General features: G+C 36.1%; 1 protein-coding gene across 3 annotated transcripts in view; it reads left to right on the top strand.

The window, feature by feature from the left end:
* Positions 1-19,765, top strand: part of RIMS2 (regulating synaptic membrane exocytosis 2) — a 738,459-nt gene that overhangs the window by 292,038 nt on the left and 426,656 nt on the right. For all 3 annotated transcript variants that reach the window (XM_006830627.1, XM_006830628.1, XM_006830629.1), the window contains one exon: positions 13,606-14,534. In XM_006830627.1, coding sequence (XP_006830690.1) covers positions 13,606-14,534 — 929 coding nt within the window. The remainder of the gene's footprint in view (positions 1-13,605; positions 14,535-19,765) is intronic.

Genomic DNA, 19,765 nt, shown 5'->3' on the forward strand with positions numbered 1-19,765 from the left:
CCTGCTTGGTCGGGTATTCTGTGTTGTTGTTGGCGGAGCTCTCTGCTATACGTCCACCAGATCCGCCATCTTGTTTGTTCCTAAGATGACTAATTTTTGAGTTGATTTTTTTCAGTTAAAATACAAATAAGGACAATAAGTAGTATGAATTTTGGGCAATACTACAAGTTTTACATTATAGATAAGCTGTCTAACTGGGGCAAATGAACTTTACTGTTAAAGTTGTATAAACATGCTATACTTCTGTGTTTTATTGTTGTTAGATACGGTTGAGTTTTTCTGACTTGTAGCAACCTCATAGTGGGTTTCTGTGGCTGCACATCTTTCAAGGAGCAGAAAGCCTCATCTTTCTCCCAAAGGGTAGCTGGTGGGTTCAAACTAGCAGCCTTGGGGCTCCAGTCCAGTGCTTATTGTACAGAATCAGTGCTCTCCCTTTACTTATATAGCTTTACTTATTTATATATTGTTGTCATTGCTAAGTGTTGTTGAGTTGGTTCCTCAGAATCATAGCAACCCTGTATAGGGTTTCTGAGGAGTGACTGGTGAGTTTGAACCAATGACCTTATGCTTCAAACCAGCCATGCAGTCTAGTGTTTATCCTACAGCACCTTTTGAGTGTCTTTTGTATGCCCTGCGTTTGGAATTAAGAGACCAAAACAGTTAATGTTTGTCTGGTGTGCTGCTGTAGGACAATCACTGGACTGCAAGACTGATATGAACTGCAAGGCAGGAGGTTCAAACTCACCAGCAGCTCCTTGGAAACCCTATACAGGGTCGCTGTGAGTTAGACCCTATATGATGGCATTTAACAACAACAACATAAAACTCAATTTTAGCATAAGAAAACAGCAAACGTGATAAAGAAAAATACAGATCACAATTATAATGTGACAAGTGCGAAGAAACAGTAAAGTAGGTTAAGGGGGCTGTGATAGGAAGTGTAGGGAGTCGAGGAGGAGACTGAAGTCTTAAATATTTGCAGAGTAGTCTTGGTAGGTTTCCTGAAGAAAATGAGGTTTCAGTGAAGACCTGAAGAAGATGAGTAGTTATCATTCTTGATGTCTGGAGGGACAGAATTCCAGGCCGAGACACTGCTAGAGAATGATTCTAAGAGGATTCTAAGGTGCAGGAAAGCCAGTGTGGTTGAGTCTGAGTGAGCAAGAAGTGAGCCATAGGGGAGGAGACCAGACAAGTAATGGGTGTCAGATCCCTTAGATGTGGAAGGAGTTTGATTCTAAGTAAAATGGTAACTCACTGCAGGCTTTGGAACACATTAGTGATGTGGTCTAACTTACATTCCAGTGGTTGTGTAAAGAGTAGACAGTAGTGAGATAGAGTAGAAGTAGGAGAATAGTTAAGAAACTTTTGCAGTGATTTGCAGGAGAAATAATGGTGGCTTGGAAGTGGTAAGAAGTCTTTGGATTCTGCATCTAACCTTAAGGTAGGCCTGATCCATTGGATAAAAACCTGGAAGGAAAAATTTGCTATTGAGCTGAGGAATGCTGCTTCTATTTAAGCCCACTTATTGGCATGCCCATATTTTAAAATACTATATAACTCTTTTTCCAAATAAGGGAATAAATACTTAAGATAAAAATTAATTATATACTTTTTTGACTTATAGATAATAACATATTTCTAAATGAGTTTTGCTTTATAGAAGACGTTTCTCTTCTCTGAACAAACAAATCTCTAAGTTCTCTCTTTGGAGCAAATTTTTTTAAATGAGGAAAGAGTAGACTAGGTGAACTATACCAATACTGAAGTTCAATAAAGGGACCGAGATACTAGTGGATATAGAAGTGATCAGGGAGACTAGAATAAAGTAACTCTCTGGGAGTCCTTTCTCTGATGATCACGGGAGGGGATTATGGGTTAAACTTATCTGTATTTCCATTTCCCTTTTCTAGTTCTCCTATTTTATTAATTTTACTTGATATTATTTTCAGTAAATCTTTATTATAGGATTTTTTTCTAAGACTGTCCCAGATTGTGGTCGATACCATAAAACAAAGGGAAAGAAAATAGCTAAGGTTTAAATTATCTTCTACTATGGTCTGGTTCCCAGTATTTGTATTTCTTACTGGGGTGGCAATCTGGGGAGAGATGCTGAGAAGCCTGGAGTCCTGGTGTGGCACTATAGGATAAGCACTGGACTGCTAACCTAAAGGTCAGTGGTTCCAACCCACCAGCCGCTTCCTGGAAACCCTGTACAGAGTCGCAATAAGTCGGAACTGACTTGACAGCATTTAAAAACAGCAGCTAATGAGAGCGGCATAATGTATTACTTGTTTTTGTGGTTGTTAAGTACCATTGAGTCAGTTCTGACTCATAACAACCCTGTCTAGGGTTACCAAGAATCGGCTTGTGAGCTTAAACTGCCAACCTTACAGTTCAAACCAACCTTGTAGTCCAGTACCTTAACCAGCAGTGCCACACCAGGACTCCCAGTATATTACTTTTGTTGTTGTTGTTGAGTGCTGTTGAGTCGGTTCTGACCCAAAGTGACCCTGTACAGGGTTTCTGAGGCTGTAAATCTTTATGGGAGCAGAACGCCTCATTTTTCTCCCATGGATTGGCTGGTAGTTTCGAACTGCTGACCTTGCGGTTTGCAGCCGAATTTGGGATCAATTCATTTTCTAGAAATTTCAGTCAGCAATGTCTTTATCTTTCAAATATGACTTGATAATGTTGTCATAAAATAAAAATTAAACTGATTTTGATTCACAGAATCTTTTCATTAGTTTGTATTTTCATATTCAAGAAACTAAAATTACAGTTATTTTCATGAAAAACGTTTTAAAATCAAAATCAGATCTCATAAATGTGAATGCATAGGAACTGTGTGTTCAGAGAATGAAAAACATATAAAAGTAGAGAGCTAAAAATGGGGAGAAATCATCCTGAATGGAAATTAATATGTTGGAGGGTGAGGAAGGAGGAAAATGGAGACCTAGAAAGTTCCACAGAGAGACAAGAGAAAGCAGTAGTGGTTTTAGAAATGATATAAATGTACCTCTAGGGTAGACCAAATAAGAGAGGCTAGACACAATAGTAATGGTAGAGAAGAGGACTGGCAGGCAGCAGAGTGTGCATCACAGATGAAGGAAAGCTGCCAAGAGAACTCACTTAGGTGGTGAAAGGGAAGGGAAGGAAAAGTAAATGGGAGGAAGTTTTGGTCTTATAATATCAACTGTGTTGTTTCTAAAATTTTCTGGAATTATCAGCTTGATATAAATAATCAAAATATACCATGGAATTTTTTTCCATTTGATATAAACTATCTAAATGAATGGATCTTATTATTGGGTAACATTCTTACAGAAGTATGGTACAGCAAACAATCCTTCCACAACCCTCTTACTCATTGCTGTGGACACAGAGAACTCAACAACCATACTAAGAGCTTTGGGATTTATTAGGGAAGTTAACAGAAATGTTCTGGACACAGTTGTGCCAGTCAGCTGTAGACAAATGCCTTTAGGACACACCACTCCACCATAAGCCTCAGCCTGAAGAAGCTCGGCCCTTGTTCCTGGGTCAGCAAGCACAGCTCCCCCATTTAAGTGCCTGGAGGTACCCCACTCTACAAACAAACTTCCGCCTAAAGTCACTGAGCTTTACTTGCTCTGTGGCCTGGGAAGTCCACTGTTCTGTCTCACGCTTTGGTTCTTGGTTCTGCTGCTGCTGCTCCTCTCCCTTTCCACCAGTGTCCCAGCTTTCTGCCCCTGGGTTGAAGTTCAGTGAGCAGAGATGTCACATTCAAAGAACACACTCCACTCCTGGCTCTTCTTCTTTGATGGTAGAGAGATTCCCCCAACCGCTGACCATCTTCTGAGATGGTTCATTTTATACCCATGCTAATGGTTCAAGTTTTTAAAAGTTGCAGTGAACTCTATTAACACCTACAGCTGAATCATGTCATACTATCAGTTACCCAAATCCAGCAGGACAGACATATTGTTTGATGGGAGTTACAGACTATGGCTAGACGAGACATCGATGATTCACTACACCACAATTCTTATGAAAATAGATTTTCTTGAATTTGTATTGCATCTCTCTTTGAAGAATCTACAAGTCTTTATTGGGAATCTCAGAAGGTAGAAGCCACTTTTCCAGCCTTCTCTACCCCCTACAATTTATATAAGACCTACACTTAATTCTAGGAGAACATTTTTTAGATGAAGGCTACAGAAATGATTAAAAGATGCTATCACGTGTGGTGCTGCGGGTTAACATGCTGCACTGCAAAGTTGGTTCAGGCTCACCACTGCTCCTTGGAAACCTTATACAGGGTCACTATGGATCAGAACCGACTCGACAGCACATAACAACAGCACCACATATTTGTGGAGTCCTGATGTGACACTGGAGGGTAAGTATTGTTTGCTGACCGCAAGATCAGCAGTCCAAACTCACCAGCCACTCCACAGAAACCTGTATAGAGTTGTGATTTGGAACTGGCTCGACATCACTTAACAGCAACAGTAACACATATTTTAACTGCTCATTTAAACATTAAATTTGGGAGGCAGAAACATAGCATGGTACTTTTGCATCTCTACCACTCTTCCACACTTGGCTTTTTTCAGTTATATATAAATTTATCTGGAATCACTTAAATATAATTGTCACGTATAATATTAATATCTATATAATTGGCTGTTGGTAGAATGGACTCTCGTAGTATTTTGTTGTGGGACTAAATGGAGACATTTTGAGATAAAATGATAGATTAAAGTGAACTAAGCTTTACAAAAATTACTGTTCACAGAGCACATTATTTTTTTATTAAGCTTCTATAGACATTATTGCTCTCTGTCTCATTGTACTTTTGAGGAAACATCCTTTTTATGTAAACATTAAGACAGTTATATTGAATAATTGAAAGGAAGTTATAGAATTTTGTTGTTGTTAAGTGCTGTTGAGTCAGTTCTAACTCATAACGACTCTGTATAGCATTTCCAAGAATGGCTGGTAGGTTTGAACCACCAGTCTTATGGTTAGCAGCCCAGTGCTGAACCTGTAGGGTGCATCAGAACTCCAGTTATGGAATGTTTCTGTTACTGTTAAGTGCTGTTGAGTTGGTTCCGACCAATAGTGACCTTGTATATATAGGGCTTCTGAGGAGCATCTGGTGGGTTTGAACTGCCGACATAGTTTGCAGTTCAGTCAGTGCTGATCCTACAGTGCCACACCAGGAGTCCAGTAATAGAACATTGTTGTTAAGTGCCGTCGAGTCGGTTCCGACCCATAGCAACCCTCTATAGGGTTTCCAAGGATCAGCTGGTGAGCTTGAACCACCAACCTTGCAGTTCAAACCAATTTTGCAGTCCAACACATTAACCCACGGCATCATATCAGGATTCCAGTTACAGAATTGTTGTTGTTAAGTGCTGTCAAGTGGGTTCCGATCCATAGCATCCCTGTATAAGGTTTCCAAGGATCAGCTAGTGAGCTTGAACCACCAACCTTGCAGTTCAAACAACTTTGCAGTCTGGCGCATTAACCTACAGTGCCACACCAGGACTCCAGTTACAGAATAGGCCTGTTAAAATAGTAACCATATTTTTTACCATATCTTTTATGGTAAAAGCCCTATAATGAATATAATGAATTGTGGTGTTTTAGAAAGACTATAATTCATAGGAGAACATGATTTAAGAATTTCTAATCTGTCAGTTGATATCCAGTCCCCAGTAGTGCCTTGGATGTAGGTAGCATTTGGCATTTGCTATTGAGGCACTAATCAGCTAAGCAACATAATCCTCCTTACAGGGTAAGTTCTCACTTGACCGCAAGCTATATACAGTCACATAGTAACTGCATTAAAGAGTATCTTTCTCGTCACAGGCCCAGGACTAGAAGATTTTATGACTTTAATCTTGAATGTTGTTTTTGGGGTAACTTTTTAGAAATGGAGTTTTGAAATAAAATTATTCAATGCAAACAGAGACTTTTCAAATCACCTGATTAAGGATGGCTTCTATGATATTACTAGAGCCAGAAAGATTAAATGAAAGCACCGCGTGGCATAATGTTGATGTATTTTCGTCAACATGAAGCTTTATGCTCGACAGAGGTGCATTGATTGAACAAAAGGTACAACAGTAAAAGCGTGTTAAATGTGAATTGTGATATGTAAACTAAGATTGATGTATTTTATTGTTTATGATGAATATATGTTGTTTGGTTTTGAAGTATTTTGTGGGAATTGTAGGAATGATACCTTTTAATATTTTATAGAACATATAATTCTTTTAAATCCTTGGTTTAATATATTAGAAATCCTTCAATTTTTAAAATTTGATTGCTTTATTGCATTTAAATTACGCTTGGCATTGTGTAATTGCGTTGATGAAATGTTTTAGTGTTTAACAGCATCCATAATTTATGAAACTTACAATATTTATGCTCTTTTATTTATAAAAAGACAGCTTCTTAATGAAATGTATTTTTTAAAATTATGACTATAAGCTTTTCACATAGGTAGTGCTTAATAATGTTGTTGTTGTAAAGTGCTGTTGAGTTGATTCCGACCCGTAGCGACCCTGTATAGGGTTTCCAAGGAGCAGCTGGTGAGCTTGAACCATCGATCTTGAGTTCAAACGACTTTGCAGTCTGATGCATTAGCCCACAGCACCACACCAGGACTCTAGTGGTTAATAGTACTAATATAAAATTTTAATTTGAAGAAACTAATAGCCCTTAAATTCTTCACCTTATGATAAACTTCATGATAATCTTAAAAATTACATAGATCTTCAGTTAAGAATTTAAAAATGAATATTAAAACTTCAATTTTCATTTAATCTTTCACTCTACCAATCTTTTCAAATGTTTACTGGATTATATTTTCAGAGATTTGATGATTATTTTATAGTATTTATGGTCAGTATTGTAAGTGGTATAATTGTACAAACCACATAAGCTGGCAAAAATTGCAAATAGTAAAATGGAAACTATGATGAAATCATGATGAATTGCTATGTTGTTGTTAAGTGCCGTTGAGTCCATTCTGACTCATAGTGACCCTGTGTAGGGTTTTCGAGAAGTGGCTGGTGAGTTTGACCTGCTGACCTTGAGGTTCAAACTGACTTGGAAATTGAGTGCTTATGAGAAAAATGGCTTTAATTGGGAAAGAAGCTTTGTATTTTCTACCAGTTAATATGATTTTTTGACACGGAGTTTCAAAGAGATTAATTGGTAGTGTTTCTTGTTTAAACGTTGGTGCCTAGTCAGCATAACATTTATAATACAATGCTAGGTGTGACTAGTACAGCTGGAATATTTTAAAATATGTTGAATAGTTAGTCTGTGGGACAAAAACTTAAAAGCCATGAATAGAAACAGTGATTTTAGGTAGATTTAGGATGTTTAAATTATGATTTTCAATAACGCAGTTTCACATAAGACCGCCATAATGTGATGAAAGATAAAATAATTGTGACAATTTAAAGAAAAGTAAGATAAATAGATATCAGGTAATGTAAAGTGACTGTTATATAAAAAATGGAGATGGGTAAGGTATCTAAGAGTGAAAAGCAAGGCACTTTAAAGGTCACACATGCATTCTGTTGTAAAGAAAGGAATCATTTTGGATCCTGTTCTTTAGTTTCTTGGGGTTTTTGAAGGATTAGATATAATATAACATCCTAGGTGAATTATTCATTCTTCCAAATTATGAATTGTGGATTATGTATTGGTAAATACTTTATGATGCTTTAAAGAAGTGTACAAATAAATTATCATTATGTGCTTTTTCCTACTAACTGTTTTCCCACTTGATAATAATAAATGCCAAGATTTGTTTAGAATGGCCGGTGATGAAATAGTGATTAGAGATGTTGTTCGGTGTTCTCATCTCGGTTCCAACTCATAGTGACTCTACAATAGATTTACCTGGTGGTTCTGCATGCTTCTCACAGTCTTGGACTCTGTTTGTGCCCATTGTGGTAGCCACAGTGTCATTCTGTCTCCTTGAGGATCTTCCTCTTTTTTGCTGATTCTTTACCAAGCATGATGTCCTTCTCCAGGTACTGGTCCCTCTGATGACATGACCAAAGTCTATCAGTCCTCACTTGTTTTTTTAATGTTTTATTGTGAATTATGTTATAGTTTACATGGGAGAACATCAGTTTTACATTCATCCTATCGTATATCATTTCATTGCCATGGTTACAATCCCCTCCATGTATCAACCAACCAAAGGGTATATACCCTGCAAGCCTGCCCCCTGGTTGTCAGCACACAGCCCCTCTCCCTCTCTGGGTCTAAAGTCCCCAGCTGCTCCATTTCTACACATCATATCTGGTTCAGTGCTCACTTTTAAGCAGCAATCTGACTGTTGTTTTTCTAAGACAGTAATTAAAATAATTTAGAGATACAGTAATTTAATTTGCATGGATTATCTTCCGTTCTTGAAAAGAAAATAGTGCCTAAAAACTATAGTAGTTCTCATTTGAAGGAAAGGATATATGAGATCAAGAACCCTGGTGGCCCTGTAGTTAAAGCTGTTCATTGAAAAGTCTGTGGTTCAAACCCACCATGGACAAAGATGCAGCAGACTGCTTCCGTACAGATTTACAACCTTGAAAACCCCGTAGGGCAGTTCTCTTCCAACCTACAAGGTCGCTATGAGTCAGAATTCACTTGACCACAACCGATTTTTTAATTTATACATGAGATAATTCATGCATGATATTTGGCAAGAATTTTTTTTTAACAAAATATTTTAACTTTTTAGAATAATTGACAGCAAATTCTTCATTGTTTAATAAGAGCACATTATTATTCTTAGAATATTATCTTGCCTTTTTCTAACAATATCTTAAAGTACATTAAAGGAAAAAAAATCCATAAAACCAAGGTCCGTGTTAGAGCAACAGTGACAATAGTCACTTCAACTTCAGAAATCATGGTTATTATTCTATTTTACTTAAATCCTGTACAAATCAGCATCTACATTATGATTCTCCTGCTTCAGGCACATTTTATAATCTCTAGGACAAATTCATTGCTGGATTTCATATTAACTGCAATTTACCTAAGGTTTGATTTAAAAAGATATTGAAATAGCTTACTAAAAACTATTTCTTAATAGTTGTAAAGATTTTTCACAGACCAAAGATAGCCAGTGTTATCGCCTTTATGGCTATATTATACTCTTTACTTTGGAAATGAAGGATCCCTAGTAGTATAGTGGGTTGTAATTTGGGCTGCTAAGCACAAGGTTTGTTGTTCAATTCTACCAGCCACTCTGCTGGAGAAAGATGAGGTATTCTGCAACTTTTAGGTTTACCACCTGGATTGCTATGAGTCTGAACCAACTTGATGACATACAACCTCCATGACTCTGGAACTGAATTTTAGAACCTTATTGTCTTCCAGTGGATTCTAACTCACAACTACTGCATAAAACCCAGTAGAACTATCCTAAAGTGTTTTCAAGGTTGTAATCTTTAAGGAAGCAGATGACCACATCTTTCCCCCATGGAGTGACTTGTGGGTTCCCAACTACAGACCCTTCAGTTAGTAGCTTTGTGCTTAAGCACTATGCCATCAGAGCTCCTTGAATTCTATAATAATAATTTTTAAAGATCCAAACCAACACCATAGACTGGTATAGCCTTTGCTTTGGAATTGAGTTCTATAATTCTGTTGTCTTCCAGTTGATTCCTACTCATAGTAAGACCCTACAGAACTGGTGTGGCGCTGTGGGATAAAGCACTGGACTGACACGTCAGTTTGAATCACAAGATCGGTGGTTCAAACTCACCATCTACTCCTTGAAAACCATATACAGAGTCACTATGAGTCAGAACCAACTCTACGGCATTTAGCAACAAAAACAACAACACAGGACAGAATAGAACTGCTCCTTAGGGTTTCTGGGACTGTAAACCTTTACAGGAGTTACCGGAGTAGAGAGACTCATTTTTCTTCAGTGAGCAGCTGGTGCGTTTGAATTGCTGACCTTGCGGTTAGCAGCCCAATACTTAATTCATTTTGCTACCAATGTGCCTGAATTCTATAATAGTTAGGTGCCGTCTAGCTGGTTTCAACTCTTGTTATAAATACTCATTACATTCTTGTGATTTAAACCATGCTTACATTCAAAAAATCATATTATAGCTCAGAGTGTAAATGAAGTTTTCCTTTTTTGTTGTTTTGCTTTTTAACATAAGACCTACCCAACATGATATTAAATATATTATTGGAAATTCGTAATTAACAGTGAGGTTCTGTTCAAAAAGCTAAGTTGTCAAGTGACGCTCAAAATACATTTTCCCAAAGAAATCATTTTATGAAGAGTAGATTCTGAAATCCAACTACAAAAGCCAAATTAACCTATAAATAACACTAGTAATAAAAGTTTGTTGTTAAGTACCGTTGAGTTGGTTCTGACTCATAATGACCCTGTGTAGGGTTTCCACGGACCAGCTGGTGAATTTGAACCACCGACCTTGCAGTCCAGTGCATTATCCCACAGTACCACACCAGGACTCCAATAATAAAAATAGAGCCATCCAGTTAATGGAAATAATACGTTTTACCATGGGAGTAGGTATGTGTGGGTAGAAATGGACTATTTAATAAGCTAATGTATTTGAAAATAGAAATAATCTAAGGAAAATAATCAGTTCACTTATTCAAACAGATGTTTACCGAGTACTTACTGAATACTATACTGTTTAGATCCAAGTTCCCTCTCCTCATTTTACAGGCTAATAAGACATTCCTACTTAGAAATAGAGTAAGATTACCTGGGAAGGAACTGCAGTGGGTAAAAGGGCATTTGTGGAATGAATGGCCTCCAGAACACCCTATTCCTCCCTCAGTTTGCTTTCTTATATGTACTTAAATTCCACATTTTAGAGATTAATTTCTATCACCAAACATCCACTTGCGATTTCTAAGTACGTTTGAGTGTTAGTGAACCAGTGCCCATTCAGTTCAACCCGACCTTGTGGTCCAGTGAATTATCCTGTAGTGGCACTTAACAAGAAGTCGGTATTACAGAACGCTGGTGTGGCCTTTACAATAAGTATTGGACTGTTAAAACTACAAGGTTTGTTGTTCAAACCCACCAGCTGGTCCTTGGAAACCCTATACAGGGTTGCTATGAGTTGGAATCAACTTGAGGGCACTTAACAACAATAACAATGGTTTGTGTTATAGCGGTGGCATGTAGTTCTTACCTAAAAATGTTTGTTAAAATAATATAACTTAATGTAGGTAATCTATACCTCTTACTTGAAAGTATAGACTCTCAAAGAGTAAATGACCTTGTATTGTTGTTAGTATTGACTCATAGTGACCCTATTTAGGGTTTCCAAGGAGTGGCTGGTGGATCTGAACCACCGACCTTGTGTTCACACTCACCGTGTGGTCCAGTGCATTTTCCTGTAGTGCCACACTAGGGCTCCTCAGTAGTTTCAAATAACTGATTATAGCAAAACTTGAACTAAAACAGCAGATAGCTTAATTGTAGTGTTCTTTACATGATACTCCACTATCATGCTCTAGTATTTGTTTTCTGTCATATTCAAAAAATAATGACAAAAATAAAATAAGTGATGTATAACATGCATATGTGTATACATATGAGGGAGTTTCAAAAGTTCATGGAAAAATGGAATGAAAAGATAAAATTTTTCCCATGAGCTTTTTGAAGCCTGCCCCTATAACCTATATATTTAAAATGTTGTGTAGGTTGGTAGTGTTATGTTGCTTTTGAGTGCCCTCCTTTAATTGTACATTTTCAACAGTAGGAGTCAGTGGTTTTATGTAACACTTATAACCAAAAAATATTTGTGTTAAGCAGCACATTTTTATATAGCTTTAAATGTTAAAAAGAGAAAATAAATTACATCCACTATATAATCCTAAAATATTCAGGGAGCCAGTCCCGTTTATTTATTTATTGCAATATTCTTTTCCCTTTATGGTTCCAGCTTAGAGGCTACTAAATGCTCTTATGTAAGATTTGGAAGATGGAAGAGAAAGAGAAGCCATATTGTGGAGCAGCAGTTGTATACAGATGTGAAAGTTCTAGTGTCTCCGGGGAAAGCTTCTGTTGATTGATCTCCCTGACGCTATAGGCAGCTGAGATACTTGAGGCTCAAGCACCTTTCAATTGACCATTTTGAGTATCCTTGCCTTTGCTTCTGCAGGCTGAGATCAGCTGCATTAACTTTGCTGGCCTTCATTCTCCTACCCATTTCTAACAGTTGTGTAGCTGATATTGCCTGTATTGCAACCCTCCCTACTTGAGAAACTTAGAGTGTATTGTGTTTTCAGTATTGAATCCTGATTGATACATTGACAGACTGTTTCCCAGGTATGGGGTTAACAGAAACTTTGGAAGAAAGTGTTGATGTTTTATGTTGTGTAATTTCATCATGTTCTTTCTCTATTCCTGCTTTGGGGCAAAAATATATTGTCTACGAAATTCACAACTGGGCTGTCTAATATTGGTCATCTTTAAAACTTTATCTGATCCCATTCTCTTATTGTCTCCTGGCAAAATCTGGATAGCAGTGATTCTGTTCCCTTTCTGTCATCTTCAGAGGTCCATTCCTATTGTTTCCTATGGCTAGGAGTTGGTTGTAAGGTCCAGTTACAAGTTACCCCTGTGTTACTGAGATATGTTGAAAGTTTAAGAAGTTACCTCTTCTTCTGAAACTGGAAGGAAATATGAGGAGTCAGATGTTGAGAATGAGTAGAGAAATGTCACGGAGCTGGTCTTAACCTTAATGAAGATGGAATAAAAATAGTAGTCGTTTCTGACTTCTAATGTAGTGGTGATGAGAAAAATCACTTTGTCATCCCCCAAATGAAAATGATATTCCCTGAAATTGCTTATCTCAACTTAGAACAGTAAAGAAGGATTAGGGACATAGTGATAAAATGAACTTGTTGTTATTGTTGTTAGGTACCCTTGAGCTGGTTCTGATTCATAGCGACCAGATATAAGGCTTACGAGGAGTGGCTGGTGGGTGTGAACTCCAGACCTTTTGGCTAGCAATTCAATGATTATCTTACAGCTAGCTCTGTACCAGGACTCAAAAATGAGATGAACCAAAGTTGAGAATAAGCTATGCAGATTCTAAGTGAAAATGATTAATTTTAGGAGCTAGTACTTAGTTTTAATAAGAAAGCATTAAATTCTTGAGACAAATCCGTTTGGATCCACTACATTTTCAAGTAACTTTCGTAGTCAGATGTCAGGAAAAGAGAGACTGCAAGGAGGAATATTCCAAACTACTGAATATCAGTCGGGATAGCTGATATGTAGCAAGCCACACAAGGAAGTTAGAATGAGGGTTATTTTTCAGCAGCTGAATATGATATTGATTATTTCATTTCAGAGCAGTATGTTTCATATATAGTGTGTCAAATATGTACTAACCTCTGACTATTTGAACGGAATAAAATGAATACTAATAAGACTTTTGTTATGACATGTCTTTGTAATGAAATCAGAAAAAAAGAAAGGACTTAAATTTGAACTTATCCAACAGCCTACTTGCGATTCAATAAAACGTGAACTTGTTGAGAGATTGTTCTTCTCATCTCTCTTTTCCTTTGGTTACCTAGGAAAAGAAGTCCATCAGTGTCCAGAGATCAGAACAGAAGATACGACCAAAGGGAAGAAAGAGAGGAGTACTCACAGTATGCTACTTCAGATAGCGCAATGCCTAGATCTCCATCAGATTATGCTGATAGGCGATCTCAACATGAATCTCAATTTTATGAAGAATCTGATCATGTAAGTTATAGGGACTCCAACAGGAGAAGTCACCGGCATTCCCAAGAATATATTGAAGATGAGGAGGAGGATGTGGAAAGCAGAGATGAATATGAAAGACAAATGAGAGAGGAGGAGTACCAGGCACGCTACCGAAGTGATCCAAATTTGGCCCGTTATCCTGTAAAGCCCCAACCCTACGAAGAACAAATGCGTATCCATGCTGAAGTGTCCCGAGCACGGCATGAGAGAAGACATAGTGATGTTTCTCTGGCAAATGCTGAATTGGAAGATTCTAGGATTTCTATGCTAAGGATGGAGCGACCATCAAGGCAAAGATCTATATCCGAACGGAGAGCTGCCATGGAAAATCAGCGATCTTATTCAGTGGAAAGAACACGAGAGGCTCAGGGACCAGGTTCTTATCAACAAAGGACCACAAACCATAGTCCTCCTACCCCCCGGAGGAGTCCTATACCTATCGATAGACCAGACATGAGGCGCACTGACTCATTAAGGAAACAACACCACTTAGACCCTAGCTCGGCTGTAAGGAAAACGAAACGGGAAAAAATGGAAACCATGTTAAGGAACGATTCTCTCAGTTCAGACCAGTCAGAGTCAGTAAGACCTCCACCACCAAAGCCTCATAAATCAAAGAAAGGAGGTAAAATGCGCCAGGTTTCATTGAGCAGTTCAGAGGAGGAATTAGCTTCCACGCCAGAATATACAAGCTGTGATGATGTTGAGATTGAAAGTGAGAGTGTAAGTGAAAAAGGTAAGCACATGAGTCAAACATTTTATTTCTGAGTAAACATTTAATAGTTAACTCTTACTACCTTAATTTTACAAGTCTCTTAATGGTCTTGTTCATGTTAAGAATTTTCAAGTTATTAAAAAGTGATTATCCTCTATTGTTCATATGCAAGAAAATTCTACTGATTTTTTAAACTGTGAGGTTTTTTGCATAGTATTTCTGATTTTTTATTGCATCACTTGATGACATTTAAAAAATACCTATTAACTATAGTTTATAAAGTATCATTTGTTTTTGTGACTTACATAGAACATCTGAAAAATTCCTCCAACTATGAAAAATGAAGTGCAATTTATCCATAATTCCCAGTAACCGTTGTCAATATTTTGTTAAATTTTCTTCCCATTTTCTCTATGCATGTATATTTTACATATTCATAAAATTGGTATCAATTATATATATGTATGTATAATTTTGTATCCTTGTTTTTAATTAATTCCATACCATTTGATGTGCTATAGAAATATGTTTTAAATAACTACACTAATATTCTATTATAAGGATGTACCATGAACTAAGTATCCTGTGATTTGGAGACATCACGGTTGCTTCTAACTGCTAGTATCAATAATATTATAATGGTTATCTGTCTACATAGTTTTTTTTGCCCATACCTCTGATTATTTCACAAATATATACCCATACTTGGGACTCTTTCAGGCTTTGAATGCAGATTATGAAATTGCTTTCAAGAAAGGTTCTGACACTTTCTATTCCTGTCAAATATGCTTGAGTTTTTAATTTCAGTGCACCAAATCTTTGCTATTTGACTAGGTCACAAACAACTACTTTCTCTTTGTCAGTTTAGCTTGAATTTGATTGTCAACCTGAATGTTTTATATGTTTTTGGCTGTTTAATATCTTTTTCTATAAATTATATGTTCAACTATTTTATTCCCTCTGTCCATGTTCCTATTGGGTATTAGTGTTTCTTGTATTGATTTATAAGAGCTTTTCTATTATAGTCAGGATTTTACTCTATTCAACTGTCGTTTGTTCCAAATATATTTCATGTTTGATATCTATTGACTACTTTTCTTTGGTTTAGAATCTATCGAGGAGGTAGTTGTTATACTTTGCGAAATACCTTCGTTTTTACCACATAAATATGTTAAATAAAGCAAAACACAAAACAAATGCATCAATGCAATGTTTGAAAACTTTTTATATTTTAGTATCCTTCTAAGGACCTATCCTTTGTTTCAGGATTATAAAGTATTCTTAAAGCTCTGAAACAAATAAAAAGATATGAATACATTCAAATATTAAATCTGAAATGAAAGTATGTGAATAAATTAAAGTATAATCACATTTTCTTATCTATATAATACTACGCAGAAATTGAAAGTATTTATTGAATATAGAAAGGAATTGCGTGTCATTCATTCATATATATACTCTTCTAGCTTGAAATCATAGTAGAGACTCTTTATTATCTATCTAATAATATTTTTCATAGATTATAATTTCTACCAACGTGTGATGCCTGTGGACACTCACAGTTTCATTCAGTTTGGACAAACAAATCTAAATAGAATATTCTTTTGCTGTCTGATAATACTCATGAAAGTGGAATTCATTGAGAAAAATTTATATCTGTTGAGAGACTTCAGTAGGATAAGAAGGAGATTGGGTTGTTCCATATCTTCACATTTCATTATTATAATATCATTTTTGATTACTTTGTGGGAAAATATCAGTCTAATTTGAAAATAAGCACCTTTAAGTGTATCCAATATTATGATTCACTGGTATCCGTAGTAGTTCATGTTTGAAAATTTTTCCTAATAATGATGAAAATGTGATTAGTGATAGTTAACACATTTTCCCCTGTGCATTCACTGTGGCTGCATCATTTTGTTGTGCACCAGCCAACTTTGAAAACATAGTATTGCCCTTGCTTTAATTTCTGTAGGCTAAGGAACCTCAAAAGATGTAGTTTAAAACTCAGAATTCTTTTAATCTCTACTTTTCTGGTTCTATTCATTCTTATATAAAATCTTTCAAAAATGTGCAAAGCACATTTAGGTTAAGTTACAAATGTGAAGTTGTAACCAACATTATATAAGTAAATAGTATCAGACAGCATTATCATTGCAGAAAGATTCTTTCCAGGTCCTTGTAAGCAATATTATGACTTCTACATGTTAGGGTCTTTTTTGCTCTTTAAATAATAGAATTCCATTAGTCATTTGCTTAGTTCATGCTACTTCTTATTCTTTTTTTTTTTTTTTGCTGATTTGTTTCTCTGATGTCTTTTTGACTAGTCAGTTTTTTCAGTGTTTTGGAGACTTTTTCTCTTATTTGTCATTTTAGATCTATTTCATAATTTAAACATACAAATTTTATCCAAACTTATGATAGATGCCATTTCATCTATGTTCTGATGAAATGATGCTAATAATTACAATCCATGCGTAGCTAGCCATTATTTGTGTAATGCTAACAGGGAGATTTGGTGAGGAAGATGAGGCTTTCTGCTTCCAAAAAGATAAACATAGCCTTGAAAATCCTATACAGGGTTGCACTGAGTTGGAACCAGTCGAAAGGCACTTAACAACACAGCAGCAATAGGGAGATTGAATTGCAAAGCATGAGTTTTGGAGTCAAAGAGGCATAAACCCTGGCTGTATCACTCACCACTTGCATGACCTTGTCCTTTCTATTTAACGACTTTATATCTGTTTACTTGTCTATAAATCTGTAAATCAGAAAATAGTGTTTCCAATGCTTGTTTCTTAAATTCAGCATGATTGACATCTTGGCCAGATAATTGGATAATTATCTGGTGTATACTGTCGCTGTAGGATAAGCACTGAATTGCTAACCTGAAAGTTTGGCCATTCAAACCCACCTTCCACTCCTTGAAACCCCAGAGTACCTACGTGTCAGAACCTGCTCAGTGGCATTGAACAATAACAATAACAATGGCAACAGTGCATTATAGGAGTCCAAGTGTGGTGCTGTTTTATAAGCAGTGGATTGATAGTTACAAGTCTGTGGTTCAAACCTATCTGCCTTTCCTTACAAATTCTAAACAGGATCATTATGAGTCGGAACTGACTTAACACGACACTTAACAACAACAGCAGTGTATTGTAGAATGTTTAGCAGAATCCCTGGCTTTTACCCATTGGATGTCAGTAGCACCTGTCTACTGCCCACTTTGTGAAAACCAGGTATCTTCAGACATGGCCTTGTGGAGCAAGATTTCCCTTACCCACTCTCTTATCTGCTACTCACTCCCGCTCTCTCCTTTCATCTTTCAGAAACAATTGAGAGAGAAAGTGTTGTTGATTCTGACACCTAGAGACACCTAGGTGATACCTAGGACAGAGTAGTACCATCACAGGGGAGCAGATCACCTGGTCTTCTTGGAGGTGGAGGCACTGGTGGGTTGGAACTGTTGACTTTTCAATTAGTAGCTAAGTGCTTTAAACATTGTGCCATTAGATGGTAACAGTCAGCATTAATAAAAAGAATCATAATAGAATAGAGTAGAAAATACCAGAGCAAAACATAGAATATTGGTTTTACTTATGTGTGTATGTACACATGCATGTATGCAGGTGTACTCCATGCTCACGATGTGAAATACATTTTTTACTGTAGATCATGGCCAAAATGTTTTAAAGCTGCTGTTCTACATTAGAATGGTGGGGTTCATTCAATGCTCGTGTTTCTGCTTCCCCACCTCCAGACTCGGAGACAGTTCTAGAGATAATGTTTAGAGGTTAACTGATGCATTGCAGACTTTTAAAATTAGATCTATATTTAATCTTGATATTATAATACAACATATGTTTGTTTTATCACTTCATTTAAAAAGCCATGTTATCAACTTTTTGACCAACTGTATAAAGGATATTATGGTTGTCCTTTTTAAAGCAGTAAGATCAGTTAGGGTGAGCTGTAGATTCCAAGACATAACCTGTTATGTACAGGCTAATATTACTTGGTATTATAGGTTTCTTGTTTCTCTGTAAGCTCTTCAATAGAAATTGGGCTAGCAAAATTCAAGAACATAACCGTATGCAAGTCTCCAGAGCTGTAAATTGTGAGATATTTTATTCAATGATTAAACTTTTGAAAATAGTATAAGACACTACTTCTTTTTACTTGTATTTAGAGGGATGGTGAGTAGTTGGGAAGAGTGAGACAGTTTGGAAATTAGACCCAACACAGGAAGAAGGAAGATAGACTGCAAACCTTCAAGATAGTAGCATAGGGTTTCAGTTGTTAACAACAAACACTAAAGAGATCAGTGTTATATACTTTTAGATATCAGAGTCAATAGTTATAGTTATCCCTTTGCATAATCTCTAATTTTTTGTAAACTTTAAGTAATGAATTTACTGTATTTGTTTGTGAAGAACATAGTCTATTGGAATGATAGGTAAGGCACATTACTGATGAGAGGAAAATGTTAATTCATGGTATTCAAGATCAATTTGTTAGGAATTGTGAAACCAAGTAGACAACATTTTAAGGTAAATTCTATTAATGAGAAATTAAAAATTTGTTAGCTGTATTATTATACAAGTAATTTTTTTTTAAAAATCAAAGACTAAATGATCTCATATTTGCTTCATTATTGGTATTTTATGACATATTATCCTTCCAATTATAACATGAATTTTTGTGTTTCACTTTTGAATAATACAAAGAACTCATACAGAATTTCCATGGAAATACTTAATATCTTACGGTAATAGGCAACATTTTAAAACTATTTCATCATGCTTTCTGAAAATAGGATGCTTTTCTTTGAATGGCAAGTCAAGTTCAGAATACCTGTTACATAGCTGAGTTGGGATATGAAATTGTATAACATAACGTAAGCAGATTCAGAAGCTAAACGAGCTCAAAGTTAATTTGTGAAGTGATTAGACAGAAGGTAGATTTGCAAGTAGGGATGAAGGAGAATATTTTGTTTCCTGATAAATTGCATCATTTAAAAAATTTTAAATGGGTAATTCTATTAGCAAAAACATTTCCTTCAAATTAATTATGGATTAAATACCATGTTAAGCATTTGCCTATAGAAAAATAATTGTTTTTAATGTAAAACAGGTACACAAGCATGTAAATGGTATCAAGAAAATATATTTTACAGATTACAGTTTGGGGATATTTAAGATAGTGCTTAGTTATTTGAATAAAAAAATTCAAAGCAAAATTAAATTATGGAC

This window comes from Chrysochloris asiatica, unplaced genomic scaffold (assembly GCF_000296735.1).
Source record: "Chrysochloris asiatica unplaced genomic scaffold, ChrAsi1.0 scaffold00001, whole genome shotgun sequence".
Taxonomy (NCBI): Eukaryota; Metazoa; Chordata; class Mammalia; order Afrosoricida; family Chrysochloridae; genus Chrysochloris; species Chrysochloris asiatica.